The sequence below is a fragment of the Chanos chanos genome, chromosome 10 (assembly GCF_902362185.1).
Source record: "Chanos chanos chromosome 10, fChaCha1.1, whole genome shotgun sequence".
In the NCBI taxonomy this organism is placed as follows: Eukaryota; Metazoa; Chordata; class Actinopteri; order Gonorynchiformes; family Chanidae; genus Chanos; species Chanos chanos.
This window is the reverse complement of record NC_044504.1, coordinates 15,816,760-15,834,650: the sequence shown is the minus strand read 5'-3', so window position 1 is coordinate 15,834,650 and position 17,891 is coordinate 15,816,760. Positions and strand designations below refer to the sequence as shown.

The following is a 17,891-nucleotide window of genomic DNA, read 5'->3' as shown; positions in this document are numbered from 1 at the left end:
ACAGTCGTAGGTCTGATACATTGCCAGAGACACGGGGTTGGGCAGGGTCAGGCCTTCATCATGGTCGACTGCAGGTGTCATCGCTATAGCCAACACCAACTATAAACTCAGTTTGGTCCGTTCAGTGGTCAGTTAACTCAATTAACTGACCACGCTGAAGTGTCATTAGCTAGTCGGCTAATTTGTCTATAGAATCCCATCACCTCCATTTCAGCCGAAGCCGGTGAGTCAGTTCGTACTTGAAGCCGGAATCGGATACTTAGATAATTTGCGTTACTCCTTTTGTTATACGATTAACCTGGCCACTTTGTATTGTAGTGAGCTTGTTAACTCCGAATTTGAGATGATAATCAGTCTTAGGAGCTAACTGGTCAGCACTACGTGTAACAGCATGTCAAACGCCTGACCCAGTTTGGGCGACCACAGCGTGTCCCTCGTCAATGTCTCAAGACGAGACCGTCAGGCAGTGTCGAGTGACGTTATGCCAAATACCTCACTTAAGAGAAAAAGTAATTTATTGCCAAGACCCCGGTTATTTCGTGCCAACAGTGACATGTGGTTTCATCCCTGTGCTGAGTAAGTTAGCTTACCCTGGATATATATCTGAGCGGAAATGATTAGCTGGGTGTTTGGTGTCTTATAATAGCTTGGAAGCGCTTTATGAGCAGGCACCGAAGCATTCGAAGAAAATATACACATCATCCACCATCATGACGTTCATGTATTCTACAAATGACTCATGTTTCATAGTACTGACTGTATGTTACTGTATACAGTCACGTATTGATGTGTAGTGACCATACCACTGAAGAACAGCTACCTAGCGTCCACTTCGAAGTTGAAAAAAAAAAAAACCCGAAGTCTTTACATGGTTGTGTTGTCTGGGTTAGATACAAACATTTCAGCTCAATTACAGTATATGCTATTGCATAACCAGCGAACATAGTGCAGTGAAGGAAATCTTTCTGGTTTTCCTACCCTGCTTTAAAGTTAATTAAAGTTTTCATTGTATTTGGTCCTCCCTTGTGGCTATTGTTCTGGTCGGGGAATATTGAGACAATACTGTATGCTGTTGGGAACTGGGTAATAAATAGATGACAACATACTCTGCTTTTAACCCTGGAGGCTTCATGGAGGAGGCCATTAGTGGCCTTGAGTGTGGGAGGTGGTGCTAGAAGGAGTCTTTGAGCTGGGCAGGCATTTCACTGTACTGTAAATTATGGCTCCTCCCTTTGACCATAGTGATTTGCATAGACAAATCTCTCAACTGTACAAGGGTCAGCTTTACTGAAATTATACACTGTCCATTAATGTGTTGTACATTTGAACTAAAGACATAACCAACAAGACTGAATAAAAAAAAAAGTAACACATGAGGATGTGTGGCCTGCTCACTCAGTAATTTATTGTATTGCAACACACTTATCTGCTTGATTGAGTTACATGTTAACAGTGTATTCAGACATGTGGCAGGAGAGTTGGGGAAAAGAAAGAGTTTTTAGGGCTTCTGCTGTGTTAGTTCATCTACCTGCTTTAGGCTGGAGAGCCCAAGGAAATAAATGATTTGAAAATGAGCCCGAGGAGTGATATGTCACTGACTTGGATTTCTGCTGTTTAGTGACTCAGAAATGATAAGAGGCAATGATTGAGGAGTTTGAGTTTTATCTGACTCAAACAGCATGCTTCCAGCTTTATCTGACTAAGACAGCTTAGTACAAGCTGCACTGGGCTTTTACAATTAATGTGGTCTTCCAGAGTGGAATATAGCACTTTCAGACAGAGGAGTTTTGATCTCTTCCACTGGTGGGGCAAGATCAAGTCCACTCACATGTTAAAATAGCCAAGACACCATCATAGGTTTTATGGCTACAGTTAAATGTTAATCAAGGTGCACACCCATGAAGCCTAGCATCGGTAAATCAGTGAAAAACATACAGTACAGGCATATACTGCTGGACTAGCATGGAAAAGGATAAAACACTGATCAGATAACAGTTTAATAAGCAGGGTGACTAGCACAGCAATTAACCTTCAGTTCACTAACCTGAGTCTGTGTATTAGTGTTGTACTATTCACATATGTGTATTACTTTTTTGGTACCTAAGATTCTCTGTCTTCGTTCTGTGTGTTTATTAATTTCCAACGACCACATCCCATGCCTGTAGACACATGCTGACCCGTATAAGCTGGAAACTGCAGGCTGTGTCCCAGCATGGCTGAAGAGGGTGGTACTATTTGTGTTCATGGGTTGTGCTACTGTGATACCTTATCAGCCACAGGCTCTGGAGTAATATGATGTGTGACAGGTCTCTGCCTATGCCGTGCTTAGCTGCTCTCCTGGCTTGGCCTGAATGACTCTTACCCTTTCATTTTTTTTTTTTTATTACCTAAGATGTAGTGTAGGAATAACAACCTACTGTGCAGTAGAACTGATAGATGTGCTCTGGTTGCTATAACATGGTTTCTCAGTAGCCGTTTGACTGTACGGGATGCACAGATCTCGTTCACACATGCTTATATAGAAACCACTCACAAGAAACAACGCCTCAATTCACGGTCCAGTTCACAGGCTTGAGAATAGTGTTCAGACATTGTCAGTGTGGTGCAGTGTTTTTTTTGGGGTTTTTTTCCATTTCATTTTAAGAGTTTGTGTATAACACACACACAAAAGCACACCACTTTGGGCAGTAGCAGCCTGCTACCTGGAAAAAGAGAGAGAGAAATCGTTTTATAGGGCGTCTACTCTGTTTCTTAAAGCACACATGACTTGTAAAGCAGCGGGATTCCATGTATCCATTCGTCCGAGAAAGCATTGTCTCATCCTCCACGTTTTCCAGACCAAAGGACTCTCTCTCACTGCTCTCTCTTTGAAACCTTTAGTACCCAATGGGGGGAGAAAAAAAAAGATGTGGAAAAACTGTGCCAGAGGATCTACTTTATTTTATATAGAGACTTCACAGCAGTATAACTCCCCTGTGTGCTCTGGGGCTTTGTTTCTACAAGGCTTCTCCACACAGCATATTATGATTCAGGGCAAGGGTGTTTTTAAATCCAGCAACTATTATGTCACTTATTCAACACACCCATTTCCATCCTGTTCACTGTTCCTTGGACTGCGTGAGTGTGTGTGGGTGTGTAGGTGTGCGTTATGCACATGCACATTCACAAACATGTTTTTGTGTGTGTGTGTGTGTACGAGAGAGTAAAGTCTTTATTGCCCTATCTGTAGAAATGTGCTTGTTTTCATGATGAGCCATTGTCTTTTTAAGAAAGGAGGGCGAGAGTGTTAGTCTTGGACACGTTATGGAAAGCTGTTGACAGTCTTTAGCCAGGCTGTTGGTCAAGCCTCAAGGCAGTTGTTTTTCTATGCACATATGCGCATTTTTCTGTCCATGTGTGCTTTTTTTTTTTTTGTCTGTGACACAGGACTGAAGACTGTTTCACAATGAGCATGTCATCCAGTATATAGCCACGGGGAAGCTTGCAGATTCCAAGACAGGCTCAGAATTCTCTTACTTTCTGGAATGAATGTTTAATAATTAAGGAAAATTGGACTAGTTATATCTTGTCTGAGACTGCACTCTTAAAATATAAGGGCTTCTTTATCGGTACTGTGTGCTCAGGATGAGTGTTCCTTTAGAAAGGGCAAACATCCTTCTGAACTAAGGCTGAACACTGCGTGTTCGTTTTTCACTCTGGAATCGCAAACGTTCTTGATCCCATTTGTTTGTCCATAGTTCACTGGTCAGGCTGAATAGATTCGTCAACTTCAGTGTGAATGATCTCCAGTACACGCCCTACACACACGTCACTTATGTATGAAGTCTATTACAAATCGCTTTTTTTCCCTTATCTGCTTTATTCAAAGTTCTCTCATAAGATGTGACACTCTAAGACCTTTTTTTTTTAATCACAAAGAGCTAGCTCACAGTTCATGATGAATCTTATTTAACAGGATTTTTTTTTTTTTTTTTTTTTTACATCTCAGACTGAACACAAAGACGATAATGAGTCGGTCCCTGGTGGTAATGGCTCTTGGTGTTTTTACATGTCTGCACGAGGTCTTGTTCTGTTAAGTGAACTGAGGAGTGAACCTTTCAGAGATTCCCACAGCTGAATGCACGATAAGAATGAGAGATAGTTGAAGTTCCTTTTGTAACACTTTTTTTTTTTTTTTTGTCATTTAGCTCTTTGTCACATTTCTGAAACAGTCTTCGGGTAAGCCACTGGCGTCAGCGTGGCTTACCAATGGCTGATATAAGCAGGAATTGTGTTCTTTAAAAAAAAAAGCAGTTGCCATAAATTTGGTATAAGAGTTTCTTTCCAGAGTGCCTGTATTTGCTTTTATGTTCGTCGGTTCTTAGTAAAAGGATGACAGTCCTGTTGACAACCTTATATTGGCCAAAAAGCTTAAATTGTTATATTTATGAAGAATCCAGTAACTGAAACTGTAGGCACTTCATACTTAACCATGTCCACAAAGCTACCTAGAAAAGCCTGTAGCATATGTGTTTATTTCACAGGAGTACAGTGTTTTTGTTAGTCAAATAGGTTTGTGATATGTAGTCAAATAGGTTTGTGATATGTAAAGGGTATATAGGGGGAAGGGGATATTTTTATTGTAGTCCATTGCTCTAATACTGTCACTGCCTGCCCCCCTCGTGGGCTTTTAGTTTTTGTCACTTTCAGAACTGACAGCGAATGTTGTGACGGGGAACTGACGTGCAGCAGCAGTGGAAAGTTATTTCTCTGAAATAGACCATTAGGTTAATCAGATTATCAAACTCACTTGCGTAGGAGGTCTCTCTCACTAGACTGCTGCTAGTTTTAGATCACTGGGACTTCATGGACCTCATCACGCTCTTGCCTTTTAAGTCCCGTGTAACAACTCTGCTCTAGTCTATGCCCTAGTTTTTTTGTTGGTTTTTTTTGCCCCTAGATTTTTGTATAGGTCAAAAGTACCTGCAGAACACACCTCGCTCAGCCAGTTTTGTCATTCCATGAATTTACAGTGAGATTCCTGTGAAATATTTATGTTCAGTTGATGTGATATACTATGATAAGACCTGATTTTGAATAACATTAGCTGTTACGGAGACAGGTTTTGTGGGGTTCATTTTGTTTATACTGTAACGATCACACAAGATTAGCAAAGCTCTGCTCTAAGACCTGGGCTTTAATAATATTATAATATTGGGACTTGATGAATTGATCTTGGAGATTTGTCTTGAATCTTGGTATATTATTAACTAATTAAATGCTTAAACCCTCAGTTTAAAGCTGCTGCTTTCAAATCTGGATTGACTACAAAGTTGACTTAGTCTGGAGGATTGAGTCCTGGTAATGTCTGAGACAGATCTGTTCTTTGATTCCTTATGAATCTTCCCAGCCTGAGGTGACTGAATTTGTCTGTCGGTATCGACAGAGAGGAGAGCGTTTACTCCACTGGGGTCTTGACATGCGGCTGTCTTGCCCAGAGGTGCAGCGACAGAAGGGGTGGGGGTGACATTTCTGACAGAGGGTATTTTTGCTCCTTGCAAAGCTCCTCTGGTCTGAGTTTAGAATGACACTTGTCATCTCGTAATGGACCTGTGGGGCTACAGTAGAACTGAGGACCCCCACAGTGGAATGAGTTCAACTTGCAGCATCTGCTCTCCGTTCAGCCGGCTCAGACTTTTGGCTCATAGATCTAATTCACCAGTTGTTCCATAGCCCAGGTTGTTAAAATATACCCCGAAAGCCCACCCTTTGGCCGTACTCCTTTTTCCTCACCTTCACTCATAATATTGTCTCTCACGCCCAGAAAAAGTGAAACTAGGGGACGTTACAGACTTGTGTGACCTTCTTTTAGATGATGGGGGAGTATTTAGCCCAGAGGTACTGGGCAAGCCCAGATTACTTTGATCAGCAAACGGCCTAATTGGATCACATCACTGGGAGAAGAAGGGAGGGCAGAGGCAGAGAGCGATTAAGGAAAAGAGCAGAAAAGATAGAGAAAAAAGGAGACAGTTTTGATTCAGATGGCCAGGGTTAAAAGGACTGTGAAATGGGTAGACTTGGTGAAAAAATTGTTTGTTTGTTCAGACAAGGCTTTTGAACCAGTCCCACTGGGACTGATATAGGGGAATCAGGGCTAATTTAACAGACATGGGTGTGGTTATTTTTGGCTGTGTTCTGTGGAGTCCCTCCAGAAGCAAGACCCAGTAGCAAATGGACCTGTTTCTCCAGATAGTGTCCAGGTTTCAGAACAACACGTGGAGATGTCAGCCGTCATACACCTGGTAGTCGTATTAGATACTTAAATGAGTATAAGTTAGGTTTCTAACTTCTTTAAGACGCTGCTGCTGTCATTCATTCATTCAGTCATTTTGACATTTATCATGTTATCATTTATCATTAGATGATTTTCATGATATGATGTGGAAGCTTAACATTGTCCAGGAATGATGCACCAAATGTGAGCTGGGGTCTTTTTAATAACCTCCTCTCTTTTCTCTCTATTCCCCTCTCTTCCCCTCTTTTCTCTTTTTCCTCTTCTCTCTTCCAGAATGATGATGGACATGTCTGACTCGCAGTATCTGTTCATCTTGGCTCCGTCGTTGGTGATCGCTCTCATGTTTCTGTTCTTTTGGCTGTTCATGAAAGAGACTTCCTATGACGAGGTGCTCGCCCGTCAGAAAAGAGACCTCAAGCTACCACTGGCTAAGCCTGACGCGCGGAAGAAAAGCGACAAGAAGAAGACAAAGAAGAAGGAGAGTGGCGGAGGAGGAGGAGGTGGCGGCGGCGGCAATGGAGGAGGAGGTGGAGGCGGGGAGTCGGAAGAGGACATGCGGGAGTTCGACGTCTCCGAGGTGACGAGCCCTCCGGCGAACGAGGAAGAGCCAGAGGCCGTTGCGTCGACGACTCCTGCCGCTCCTCCTGTACAGTCTGAACCTCCGACGGGCCTGAGGGAGAGGAAGAAGAAGGAGAAGAAGGCTAAAGCCGCAGCCGCCGCCGCTGCTGCCGCAGCCGCCGCTGTCGTGGCAGCTACCCCTCCTGCCGCTCCCGTTGTTCCAGAAGAACCAGAAATCAACGGCTCCAAACCTGCCGTCCGCAAAGGAGAACAGCCCTTACCCCTCGCCAAGCAACCCAGTCCGTCACCTCAACAAACCATCCCGCAAGCCACCACCGAAACTGTCGGGAAAAAGAAAGCGAAGAAACAAAAAAGTGAGACAGGTGAGATGAGACTGATTGATCAGAGCGTGTGTGTGTGTGTGATAGAGAGAGAAAGAGAGTGTGCTTGAATTTTAACTTCAGTGTGGGAATTGAGTAGATTTCTTGCTGGCCACTAATAGGGAGCGAGAGAGATGGGGAGCGGCAGTATCCCCGAGGCTTTGTTACGTCACGTCACTCACAGTCGGCCTCATTAGTGTTCACGGAGAAGCATCCTGCCTCCTCAAGCTAATCACACCTGACATTTAGTCATAGCACACGCTGTCCTAATTACCCAGCCTACCATATTTTCTCACATACCTTAACATGATGCCCTTCTGCCTTATTCATACCTTTTCACTCTTTACTTTTTCTTGAACAGTCTTTTCATACCATACACCACATTTCTGCCCATGTTAGTGTACAGTCTCAGTATTCAAAAATGTAAAAAATACCAAGCAGTCATACAGCCTGTTGAAAAAGAGAATATACAGTCCTCTTTTCATACCTACCTACCGTACCCATGTCAGGCCCCTGTACCTCAGGTGCCGGAAGCAGTTGATGCTGTCATGTGCCGTGCTGTATTAAACTCTTCAGGGGACAGAAAAGAAAAAATACAACTCTGACAGTTCTTTCTGTGACGACTCTCTGTAGAAGACCATGTGCCGGAGGTGAAGGCAGAACAGGCTCCACCTGCAGTGAAGAAAGAGGCCCCTGTGACGGCAGAGTCCAAACCACAAGACTCCACCACTCAGCCGGCCATACCTGTGACCGCAGCAGCACCACCACCGACTGCCTCCGGCGGCAGCGGAAAGAGGAAAAACTCCAAAAAGCAGAAGACAGAAGCTGGTACTGTTAGCAGTAGGGGTTTACACTGTATTATTAAGTCATTGATTGAATGATGATTCTGCATTTGCAATGAAACTATGAGGGTATTGACTTTGATTAAGAAAGATGGAGGTAATGACGGCGTCATTTTGGCAGATCAGGTTGCTGTTAGTAGATTAGTTTGTTCCTTGGCTTTTATAGTTGGCTTATACATTGCTTTGCCTCTTATTTCAAGCTAGACTTTAAAAGTGGAAGCGCTGAGTGAGCAAACCAAGTTCATCTCATTGTGCATTCTTTTCTCTTTCTTTCTCTCTCTCTCTCTCTCAGCTGTGGTGGATGAGTCTCTTGTTCAGGCGTCCGTTGCCCAAACTGACTCTGCTGCTCCCACAAACCACCAGAGCAGCCAAAACGATGACACTCCCACTCCCACACCTGCACCCACCAAGCACGGCAAGAAACAGAAAAACGAAACCGATAAAGGTACGCTGAGGAGGATGAGTCATTTGCGTTTCCAAAGCTGACTTGACATCCTGAGTTTATTTTGCCTCACTTTACTTCATCATATTCAGAGCAAATCAAACAGTCGAACACTCTCAAACAAATGCTTTTCTTTGCGTTTCAGAATCGTTTTCTTTATGTCCATTCAGTTACTTGTTCTCGGTCATTCTTTTCTTTTTGCTTAGGGATTCCATTTTCAGCCAGCGACTGGGGATATTTCGGAGGGGAATAAAAAAAAAAAAAAATCGTCTCGGTTACTAATCGTCATGCAGCAAATCTTTCTTTTTAAATGCATGACTCTATTTGTTACATAATGCATAGACCCAAAAATGCTCTCCGGCACATTTTGCCATTTCTCCGTAAGGTTCATTTGAAAATGAGAACCCTGCCTCCCTGTGTCCAAGACCACAGCTGGCTATGATACTTAAAAACACAGAGTGCACTAAACACTGGTGTTTAACTTATAATGATCCGCGTGTAATTACTGTGGTACAGCTTTTTAATAAGAGTATTGATCACATTAGAATGTGTTGCATCCTGACGTGTTCCGTTGTCATGACGACTGGTTTTGTGTTCTGTGTCTGTTCTGTGGGATGCAGAGAACTCAGAGGTGAAGCTGAAAGAGTTGTTGGCTGGTTTGAGCGGACTGGTGATGACTGAGGCTGACGTGATCAGTGTGGTCTCTCTCCTGCGGGAGAAAAGCCCCGGGGCCCTGGACTCCTGGTACAAGGTGAGACTGAAGGAGCTCTACTGTTTCAAAGACAGACCGTGACATCCACAGTCACCCTTTGTGTTTGCTCTGTGGAAATAAAATCGACTAACAGGTTTTCTTAACACTTTCATATAACCCAGTGAGACAGGAACTGAAATTTTTTTTTTTTTACTTAAGTCCATCTCTCTCGTTCTGTTTCTGACTCAGTCTGCGGCTAAATCGGACCCCTCTGCTCAGCAGCTGCAGGAAAAAGAACGAATGCTAACCACCCTCCAGGAAGAGGCCTCCATCGCTAAAGACAAAGTGAAACAGCTCAGCCAGGTGAATACTGTGACTCTGGTTTATTGGTTTTGTAGTTCTTAACAAATCAAATGTAGACTTTAGACCTTAGATTAATTTCTTCCAGTCAGAATAAGAAAACGGACTGACACCAAGCAGCATAAAGCAAAAGTGAAAAGGTTGAGTTCAGAGAAACTGTTATAAGAAGCTGAGCTGAGTAATCTTAGCCCTGTTCTCCTGCAGACCTCAAATGGCCACCTATTTCAAGTTTCAAATTGTTTTGAAAATCTAGATTGCTTTCCTGTCTACCTCAGGGTGACCCCACATTTAGAGATTGCAATAACAGATTGAGGCATAGTTCAACAATATTCTCCTGAGATGCTGGAGGATAATTGAATAAATAGAAATGATATGGTTTGTGGAGACGGGAGAGTTTGTTGGTAATGGAACATGCGGCTGTTCCCAGGAGCTCCAAGTGGAGAAACAGAAGACGGGCCGGGCCGAGGCGGTGCTTCGCGATCAGCGCGTTGCCATGGAGAAGGAGATGAGTGTCATGCAGGCCAAAGCTCAGGGCAGCTACCAGGAGCTTCAGGGCATGCAAATCAAGGTAACCGTGCCCGTTAAAAACGATGCGTTCCCAAAAGTCACGCGGCACCGCTCTCGGATCGCATCGTAGCCTTCCACTTCTCCTAACCCTGCTTTTCCTCTCTTTACACATGTCAAGTTCTGCGGTTATAAGTCAGTGATTCTTACATTTCTGTCACGTTGCACGTTGGCAGTTCCAGCAGTGTCGGGAGCAGCTGGAGAGTCAGATCGCTCGGCTACAGCAGGAGAATGGCATCCTGAGAGATGCCGTTAGCACCGCCACCAACCAGATGGAAACCAAGTGAGTCTCTAGAGACACCCATTACAGCCAAAGAGCGTTCATGGCTCAGCACCAAAGCCCTGTCTTTAGATAGACATTCACACCCTCTGTTTCTCTTTCTCTCTGTGCGCGTGTGTGGTGGTGGCGGCTAGGCAGTCGTCGGAGCTGAATAAACTACGCTCTGAGTACTCCGGCCTGATGAAGGAGTTGGCTGACAATAACACCAAACTTCAGCAGGAGGAACTTCAAAGGAAGAGTCTGGAAGTGAACTACAAGCAAAATGTGTCCCAGCTAGAGGTACACCACTTATTTTGGTACTGCAGATTTCGGTCTCTGGCTCTAAAAACAGAGGTCCTCAGGACAGGGCTGTGAGTGTTGGAGTTTGAAGACACTTCCATTTGAGTGAGATTGTAAGTGATACACTTTGATCTTAATGTAGCTGCACTGTTTTGTCTATCAGGCTCAGCTTCAGGATGCTAAACGTCGCTGGGAAGAACTCCAGAACTACCTACATAGTGTAAACACTGAGAGAGAGAAGTTACAGGCTTCTAAACAAGGTCAGTCTTTTTTTTTTAATGTTTCACAGATGAGTGTAAACACACACACGCTCTAGTCTAGTGTTCACATGTGTTTGCACTGATCCTACCAGTGCAGCAGACAGTCAGACGCTCACACAAACAGACGCTCTCCTCCTTTTTGTGTGTCCTTAGAGCTCCAGAATCAGCTGATGGCAGCGGAGACAGAGATGAGCAGTAAGAATAAGGAGATCCAGGGCCTGCGGAGCAAGCTGACGGACACCCTCCTGTCCAAGGAGCAGGTGGAGCAGAAAGTCATGCAGCTCCTGGAGGTGTCCCAACACAGCATGCCTGATGACTCTCTCCAGGCACAAGTACAGGTAAGGACAGCGTTTTCAGACAGGGCAAATACACTGAAGGCACTACAATAGGAGCATGTGCACAAAATAAGACAAGGAAGGGTTAAGAGTAACCACAGCACAGTCCCAGCAGATAACATAAAGCCATTCAGACTGTTTAATCACTGTTTGTCTGAAGCATCCAGAATAATCTCCCAAGCGCTCCGGTACACTGAATTTGCGTGATGTGCAAAAAAACATGTATTATATTTAGTACTAATGAAAATCTGAACATGACTCTTTGCTGCGCATTATGGGGAGTATTTGCTTAAATAAACATTATGAAGTATTTGAATAACAAAAGTATTTGAATAACCGTGACCACGTGTGTTTTTCAGCTCTCCCTCTATATCGAAGCTCAGATAAGAGATGAATATGTGTAGTCTTTGTGCTTTGACTAACGGTTATGTAACTGATGTTTTGTCAGGATCTCCTGAATGAAAACAAAACTCTACAAGGTCAGGTCGAGACCCTTCAGTCACAGATTTCATCTCAGGTATCTATAATCACACGGCATGTCTGTACAAACACATTTATGGTTCTTCAGTCTGTTCTGACAGTTTTTCTCTCCTTCTTAGGCCACAACAGTCTCCCATATTGAGGAGCTCCAGAAACTGTGAGTGAGGGCTGTGTCACAAACAGATTTGTCACATTTAGGCCACAGTTGTGCTCAAATTGATTTTGGGGGGGGGGGGTTTGGGGGGATTTGGTTGATGAGTCAAAGGCTGGCTTAAAGGACAAATTGTGTAATGGGGATGTGTGAGGACAAGCACAGAAGGCCTCTGTAGATCATAACAGAATGATGCATTTCACTGGAATCACTCACACTGTTAAAGTCCTTGTGATTAACACAGGAGAGACACTGAGTTTCATTCAGTCTGTATAGATCATCTCAGTTCCATGCTTATAGTGCCCTTAACGAAACAGTGGAGGGTCAGTTAATTCAGCCGTGTTTGAATTGGTGTAATATTTTAATTTCACTTTAAAACTGTTAACAGACAATTTAACAAAGTATGTTAGGCTTCCCAGAATGATTGAGTATTCTGTCCTGTCCTTAATTTTAGTTTCTTGTCTCGTTGGATCATTACAGACAGCCATTACAGCCTTGTCATTACAGCCAGTCTTTGGATGTCATTGTCTGATACCATAGGATTTTTTTTTGTGTGTGTGTGTGCGCGCGTGTATGTGTATGTGTATGTGTATGGGTGTATCAGACTGGCCGAGAAGGAGCTTCAGAGGAAGAGTCTGGAAGATTCTCTAAATGCTGAGAGGAGCAGTGGAGCCAGCAGGGAGACAAACATGCAGGTAAGTCGAGTGTGTGTGTGTGTGTGTGCACTGGCCCACCCCAGTGGCCTTCAGAAGTCTGTGTCACAGTTTCACATAAGCAAAGCATGACACTGAGGTTAATGTTTCAACATGTGACCGGTTGTGTGAAGAATGCTGATTAACTATATATTCTATATTCTGTAAATAATCTATAGATATTAAATCTTGTAATGCATGGTACTTTCATTGTTTTATGTTTATATCCCTTTTTTTGGAGTGCAAACCAAGATAAATCTCATGCAGTGGATTCAGTGTGTTCAGTTGTATTGGCTGTAATGGTTGTGAATGCTGAAGTCTCTCTCTCTCTTCATTAGGCCATGCACAATGACAACATGACACTAAAAGCAGAGCTTCAGAATCTGCGGGCACAGATCTCTGAACAGGTGAGGTTCACAATACACACAGGCACACGTGCACGCACATGCACACGCACACACACCCACACACACACACACACACTCACTCATCCCTTCTTCTAACTTAGTGTGTCTTTGTCTTCAGGCTTCCTCAAAGTTAGCTTTGGAGCAGCTCCAGCAGAGGTGAGTGTGATGACAGTTGATTGTGTCTATCTGGGATTCTGAAATCCCCACACAGAGGTGGAAGAGTATGTATTCCTTTCATTTTTGTATTGGCATGTTTCAAACCAAAATCATTTCTAAAAAACAATAACTTCCCAGAGCAAGCCTTCCAGATCAACAATGATTCATTGTTTTCAGCGGCCCCTTATTTTAACTCCTACCTTTTCCCTCCACCCCCCCCCCCCCCCACACAAGCATTCACTCTGTCAGAGGATACAGGGGGATTACACAATCCTCTCGTTTTGCTAGCTCAATGTGGTTAGATTTTCATTTGTCATGGTAACAAGTAAAACATAGTAATTACGTAATGAGTTTCCGTCCATGCTACAGTCAGGTTAAAGGCAGGCATTGCCATGCGGTGTTTATCATTAACATGTTAAATATGTTAAGGTTATTCATTTATTTTGGTTGACTAATGATAATGTTGGTGTTTGACTTCGCTGCAGTGTGCAGGAAAAAGATGAGAAACTGAAGACCGTGGAGGCTTTGCTGGAAACGGGACTTATAGAGATGGCCAATAAAGAGGAAGAATTGAAGGTGCACAACAGAACGCGGTTGCATTTCTGCTAGATGATTTTGCATATCAGCCAAAAAAAACCCCCCCATATTAACAGCTTTGAAAAAAAACAGAAAATCCACAAGACACAATAATTTATAAATATAAATGTTCAATATTAAAGTTTTTCAACATGTTAATGTGAATGCTTTGAAAGCCACAAGGTAGTGTTTCTGTTTGAAGAGACTCAGCGTTTGCTGTGGCCAATCAGACCAAATTTACATGGTTACAGGTGGTAAGAGAAGAGAATGAGACTTTGAAACAGCAAGTGGAGAAAATGCAGCAACAGACGACAGACAAGGTATAAGAGGCCACTTTTGACCTTATGCTAGTTTAAGCATCATTATTAAAGTAATTAATAACCCAGAGGTTTAGAGCTTATGCTAGTTTAAGCATCGATATTAAAGTAACTAATAACCCGGAGGTTTAGACCTTATGCTAGTTTAAGCATCATTATTAAAGTAACTAATAACCCAGAGGTTTAGACCTTAAGGTAGTTTAGGCATCATTATTAAAGTAACTAATAACCCAGAGGTTTAGACCTTATGCTAGTTTAAGCATCATTATTAAAGTAACTAATAACCCAGAGGTTTTGACCTTAAGGTAGTTTAAGCATCATTATTAAAGTAACTAATAACCCAGAGGTTTTGACCTTATGCTAGTTTAAGCATCATTATTAAAGTAACTAATAACCCAGAGGTTTAGACCTTATGCTAGTTTAAGCATCATTATTAAAGTAACTAATAACCCAGAGGTTTAGACCTTAAGGTAGTTTAGGCATCATTATTAAAGTAACTAATAACCCAGAGGTTTAGACCTTAAGGTAGTTTAAGCATCATTATTAAAGTAACTAATAACCCAGAGGTTTAGACCTTATGCTAGTTTAAGCATCATTATTAAAGTAACTAATAACCCAGAGGTTTTGACCTTATGCTAGTTTAAGCATCATTATTAAAGTAACTAATAACCCAGAGGTTTTGACCTTATGCTAGTTTAAGCATCATTATTAAAGTAACTAATAACCCAGAGGTTTAGACCTTAAGGTAGTTTAAGCATCATTATTAAAGTAACTAATAACCCAGAGGTTTAGACCTTATGCTAGTTTAAGCATCATTATTACAGTAACTAATAACCCAGAGGTTTTGACCTTAAGGTAGTTTAAGCATCATTATTAAAGTAACTAATAACCCAGAGGTTTAGACCTTATGCTAGTTTAAGCATCATTATTAAAGTAACTAATAAACCAGAGGTTTTGACCTTATGCTAGTTTAAGCATCATTATTAAAGTAATTAATAACCCAGAGGTTTAGACCTTATGCTAGTTTAAGCATCATTATTACAGTAACTAATAACCCAGAGGTTTAGACCTTATGCTAGTTTAAGCATCATTATTAAAGTAACTAATAACCCAGAGGTTTAGACCTTATGCTAGTTTAAGCATCATTATTAAAGTAACTAATAAACCAGAGGTTTTGACCTTATGCTAGTTTGCATAAACATTTGTCTAGGCCTGTGGTCTTCACTGTCTTGTTTAATTTTTTTTCCCTGATTACAGACCTTGTCAGAGACGACAGTGGAGGAGCTGCAGAGAACGTACGTTTCACTAACTCTTACTGAAGCCACTACTGATTTTCAGTCTAAACTAGGCCTGTAGGACCTTTTCTCTGTAGTCATATCTGTTTAAACCCAAGGCATTGAGCTGAATGCTATCACCTTTATCATAGGTTTTATTCTGAGGTTAGCTATTGTTGCTGTATTTATTTATTTATTTATCCTGAATTTCATTGGCTCATGCCTGAGTTCAGATACCCTGTGGGTAAACATGCACTTCGAGACTGCCCTATTTTAAGCATGAAGTAATTCATGGTTAGTTTTAGACTCCTTTAATGTGCATGTGGGGTAAAAAAAAAAAAAAAAGAACAAAACAACTGACCTCTTGGTCCAGGATCCAGGAGAAGGATGAAAAGCTCCAGTCAGTTGAGGAGAACCTACAGTCAGCACTGGAGAAGGAGTCTAGCAGAGAGAAGGCCATTCAGGTATGATGGCATGCTTGCATTTCAAAAATCCTCGTCTGTAGCCCCTCAAACATTTGGCCTTGATATCCACGGCTTGACGTGAAGGCTTCATCCCATCTTTCTGCTCTATCCTTCCACCTCATTAATCTACCCTTACGTTTATTGTAACAGCTACTCTGACGGGTGCGCTTGTGTTAGCAGGTCATTTGAGAGGAGATGGGCCTGATTTAAACTGTGATGTTATATGTGTGTGTATCTTTCTGCAGGCTTTGGAGCAGGAGGTTCAAGCTTTGAATGCTGAGATGGCAAACATGAAGAGTAGAGATTCAGAAGAACTCAATTCAGACAACAGTGCAAAGATCCAGGAGCTTCAGACACAGTATGTAAACAACAGTGTTCTGAGTTCAAAACAAAACCAAATTTCATTTATATAATTCTGAGTCATCTCAGGTAATAACTTTTGTTTATAAATACATTACGTTGCATCAAACCATCCATTGCTGCCAATTCCAATAAATAACTATTTCTTAAATTTTTTTGGAAGATGAATAGATGTGATATATCTGTTATAGGTTAGCAGCAAAAGACCAGGAGGTGGAAACACTACAGAAGGAGCTTGAGAAGAAGGCGTCAGAGACATTGGCCATGGTGCAGCAGCAGCAGCTACAGGTCCGATCATGCTTAGTTTAGAAGGTCCCACAGCAAACTAGCCCAGAATCTGAATTCTGTTAAGTGTTTAGGTGTCCTGTTTTTTCAAGTTTCCTCAATGTACGTGATATATCTCTTCATCACTTTACGTTTTGTTCACATGTATGGAAAGGCTGGAAATAGTTCATGGGGTTGATTCTGAAGAGAACTGTTCTCTTGTCTGTTTGCAGCAGAGTCAAACACAAGTGGTGAGCCAGGAATTGCTGACTGCGTAAGTGTTTTAATTTGATCATAATGACACAGAGTTTTCCTTGTTTCGTCAAACACATTTTGTCACCCATTGCATATTAAAGGGAAAACTTAGCTATTTGACACATGGGCCCATTCTAATCATTAAATTTTTGTAATCAAGCTGTTGACATGAGCGTTTTTGGTGAAAACCATCCCATGCCTATAAAATCTTAACATCCAAGTGTTTGAAAAACTGTGTTTGGCGCCAGCAGCAAAGATAATGAGCTGATATTTCAAAAATTAGTGAACTACTTGTTCTTTTATAAAGTGCTGTTTCCATTTGTCAGTGATTAATGAAACTTTTCCATTAGTAAGACCATGTCTTAGTAAGACCCCTGACGTATTTTTTGAGTGTTGTATAAGCCACAAACAGAGAAAAATGAGGTCATTATGAGATGTACCAATCCTTTGTTCCTTTTTTTTTTTTAATGTCTACCTTGAAACAGGCTTTCAGACAAGGACAGACAGCTGTCTGAGCTCCAGACCCAGCTCGTCGAACTGAGGGACTCTGTCGAGCTTCATCGGAAGAAGAATAATGTAAGTGTTTCCCTGTGCAAAGTCCTTCAGTCTTGGTTAAATTAGTTAAATCCTTTAAGTCTGGGATACACAGAGATAAAATTTGTGCCAGCAACATGACAGACTTGCAGAGAAACCAAGCGTGTTTGCTTTGAGGGTTGGCTTTGTATGCTTACCAGATTTTTACAGCCATATCTGTTCTCCTCAGATACCATCTATAACACTGTCTATGGGAATGTTTAAAACAACAACTAAAAAAAATATAGTACCCTTTCCCCCCTGATTGGTTTATTTTAAATGGGAGCTGGTTGGTGGGTATTAAATGGAAGATACTAATTGGTTAATTCAGTTGTTAAATTCAGTGCACAGTGTACAGCCTTGGACTGTAGGTGTGTTGAGGTCTTCATATGAGTTCTGTAAGTGCACAAAGACAGAATAATTTGATCAAACTACACAAATTTTGTCTCTGTTTGAACAGTATCACTAGTGTAAGTCACTGATGTCAGGTGAGTTCACTGACAAAAGTCATGGAGTTTAAGTCAGTTTGATAGGTGGATGATCATCGCTGGGAGGTGAGTTATACGTGTGCTTTATTAACAGCTTTTTAATTGATGAGAAGCTGATGAAATGGTGCTGAAGTGAGGTGTGCATGTGTGCGTGCTATTGCTATTGAGC

General features: G+C 42.0%; 1 protein-coding gene across 3 annotated transcripts in view; it reads left to right on the top strand.

The window, feature by feature from the left end:
* ktn1 (kinectin 1) overlaps positions 1-17,891 on the top strand; it is a 31,506-nt gene that overhangs the window by 228 nt on the left and 13,387 nt on the right. For all 3 annotated transcript variants that reach the window (XM_030786079.1, XM_030786078.1, XM_030786077.1), the window contains exons 2-24: positions 6,548-7,215; positions 7,846-8,040; positions 8,347-8,499; positions 9,117-9,247; positions 9,437-9,550; positions 9,975-10,115; positions 10,288-10,394; positions 10,526-10,670; positions 10,834-10,930; positions 11,084-11,268; positions 11,714-11,782; positions 11,865-11,902; positions 12,501-12,591; positions 12,927-12,995; positions 13,114-13,151; positions 13,637-13,727; positions 13,979-14,047; positions 15,302-15,339; positions 15,692-15,782; positions 16,028-16,140; positions 16,334-16,430; positions 16,640-16,680; positions 17,147-17,237. In XM_030786079.1, coding sequence (XP_030641939.1) covers positions 6,549-7,215; positions 7,846-8,040; positions 8,347-8,499; positions 9,117-9,247; positions 9,437-9,550; positions 9,975-10,115; positions 10,288-10,394; positions 10,526-10,670; positions 10,834-10,930; positions 11,084-11,268; positions 11,714-11,782; positions 11,865-11,902; positions 12,501-12,591; positions 12,927-12,995; positions 13,114-13,151; positions 13,637-13,727; positions 13,979-14,047; positions 15,302-15,339; positions 15,692-15,782; positions 16,028-16,140; positions 16,334-16,430; positions 16,640-16,680; positions 17,147-17,237 — 2,871 coding nt within the window. In that variant the 5' untranslated portion in view covers position 6,548. The remainder of the gene's footprint in view (positions 1-6,547; positions 7,216-7,845; positions 8,041-8,346; positions 8,500-9,116; positions 9,248-9,436; positions 9,551-9,974; positions 10,116-10,287; positions 10,395-10,525; positions 10,671-10,833; positions 10,931-11,083; positions 11,269-11,713; positions 11,783-11,864; positions 11,903-12,500; positions 12,592-12,926; positions 12,996-13,113; positions 13,152-13,636; positions 13,728-13,978; positions 14,048-15,301; positions 15,340-15,691; positions 15,783-16,027; positions 16,141-16,333; positions 16,431-16,639; positions 16,681-17,146; positions 17,238-17,891) is intronic.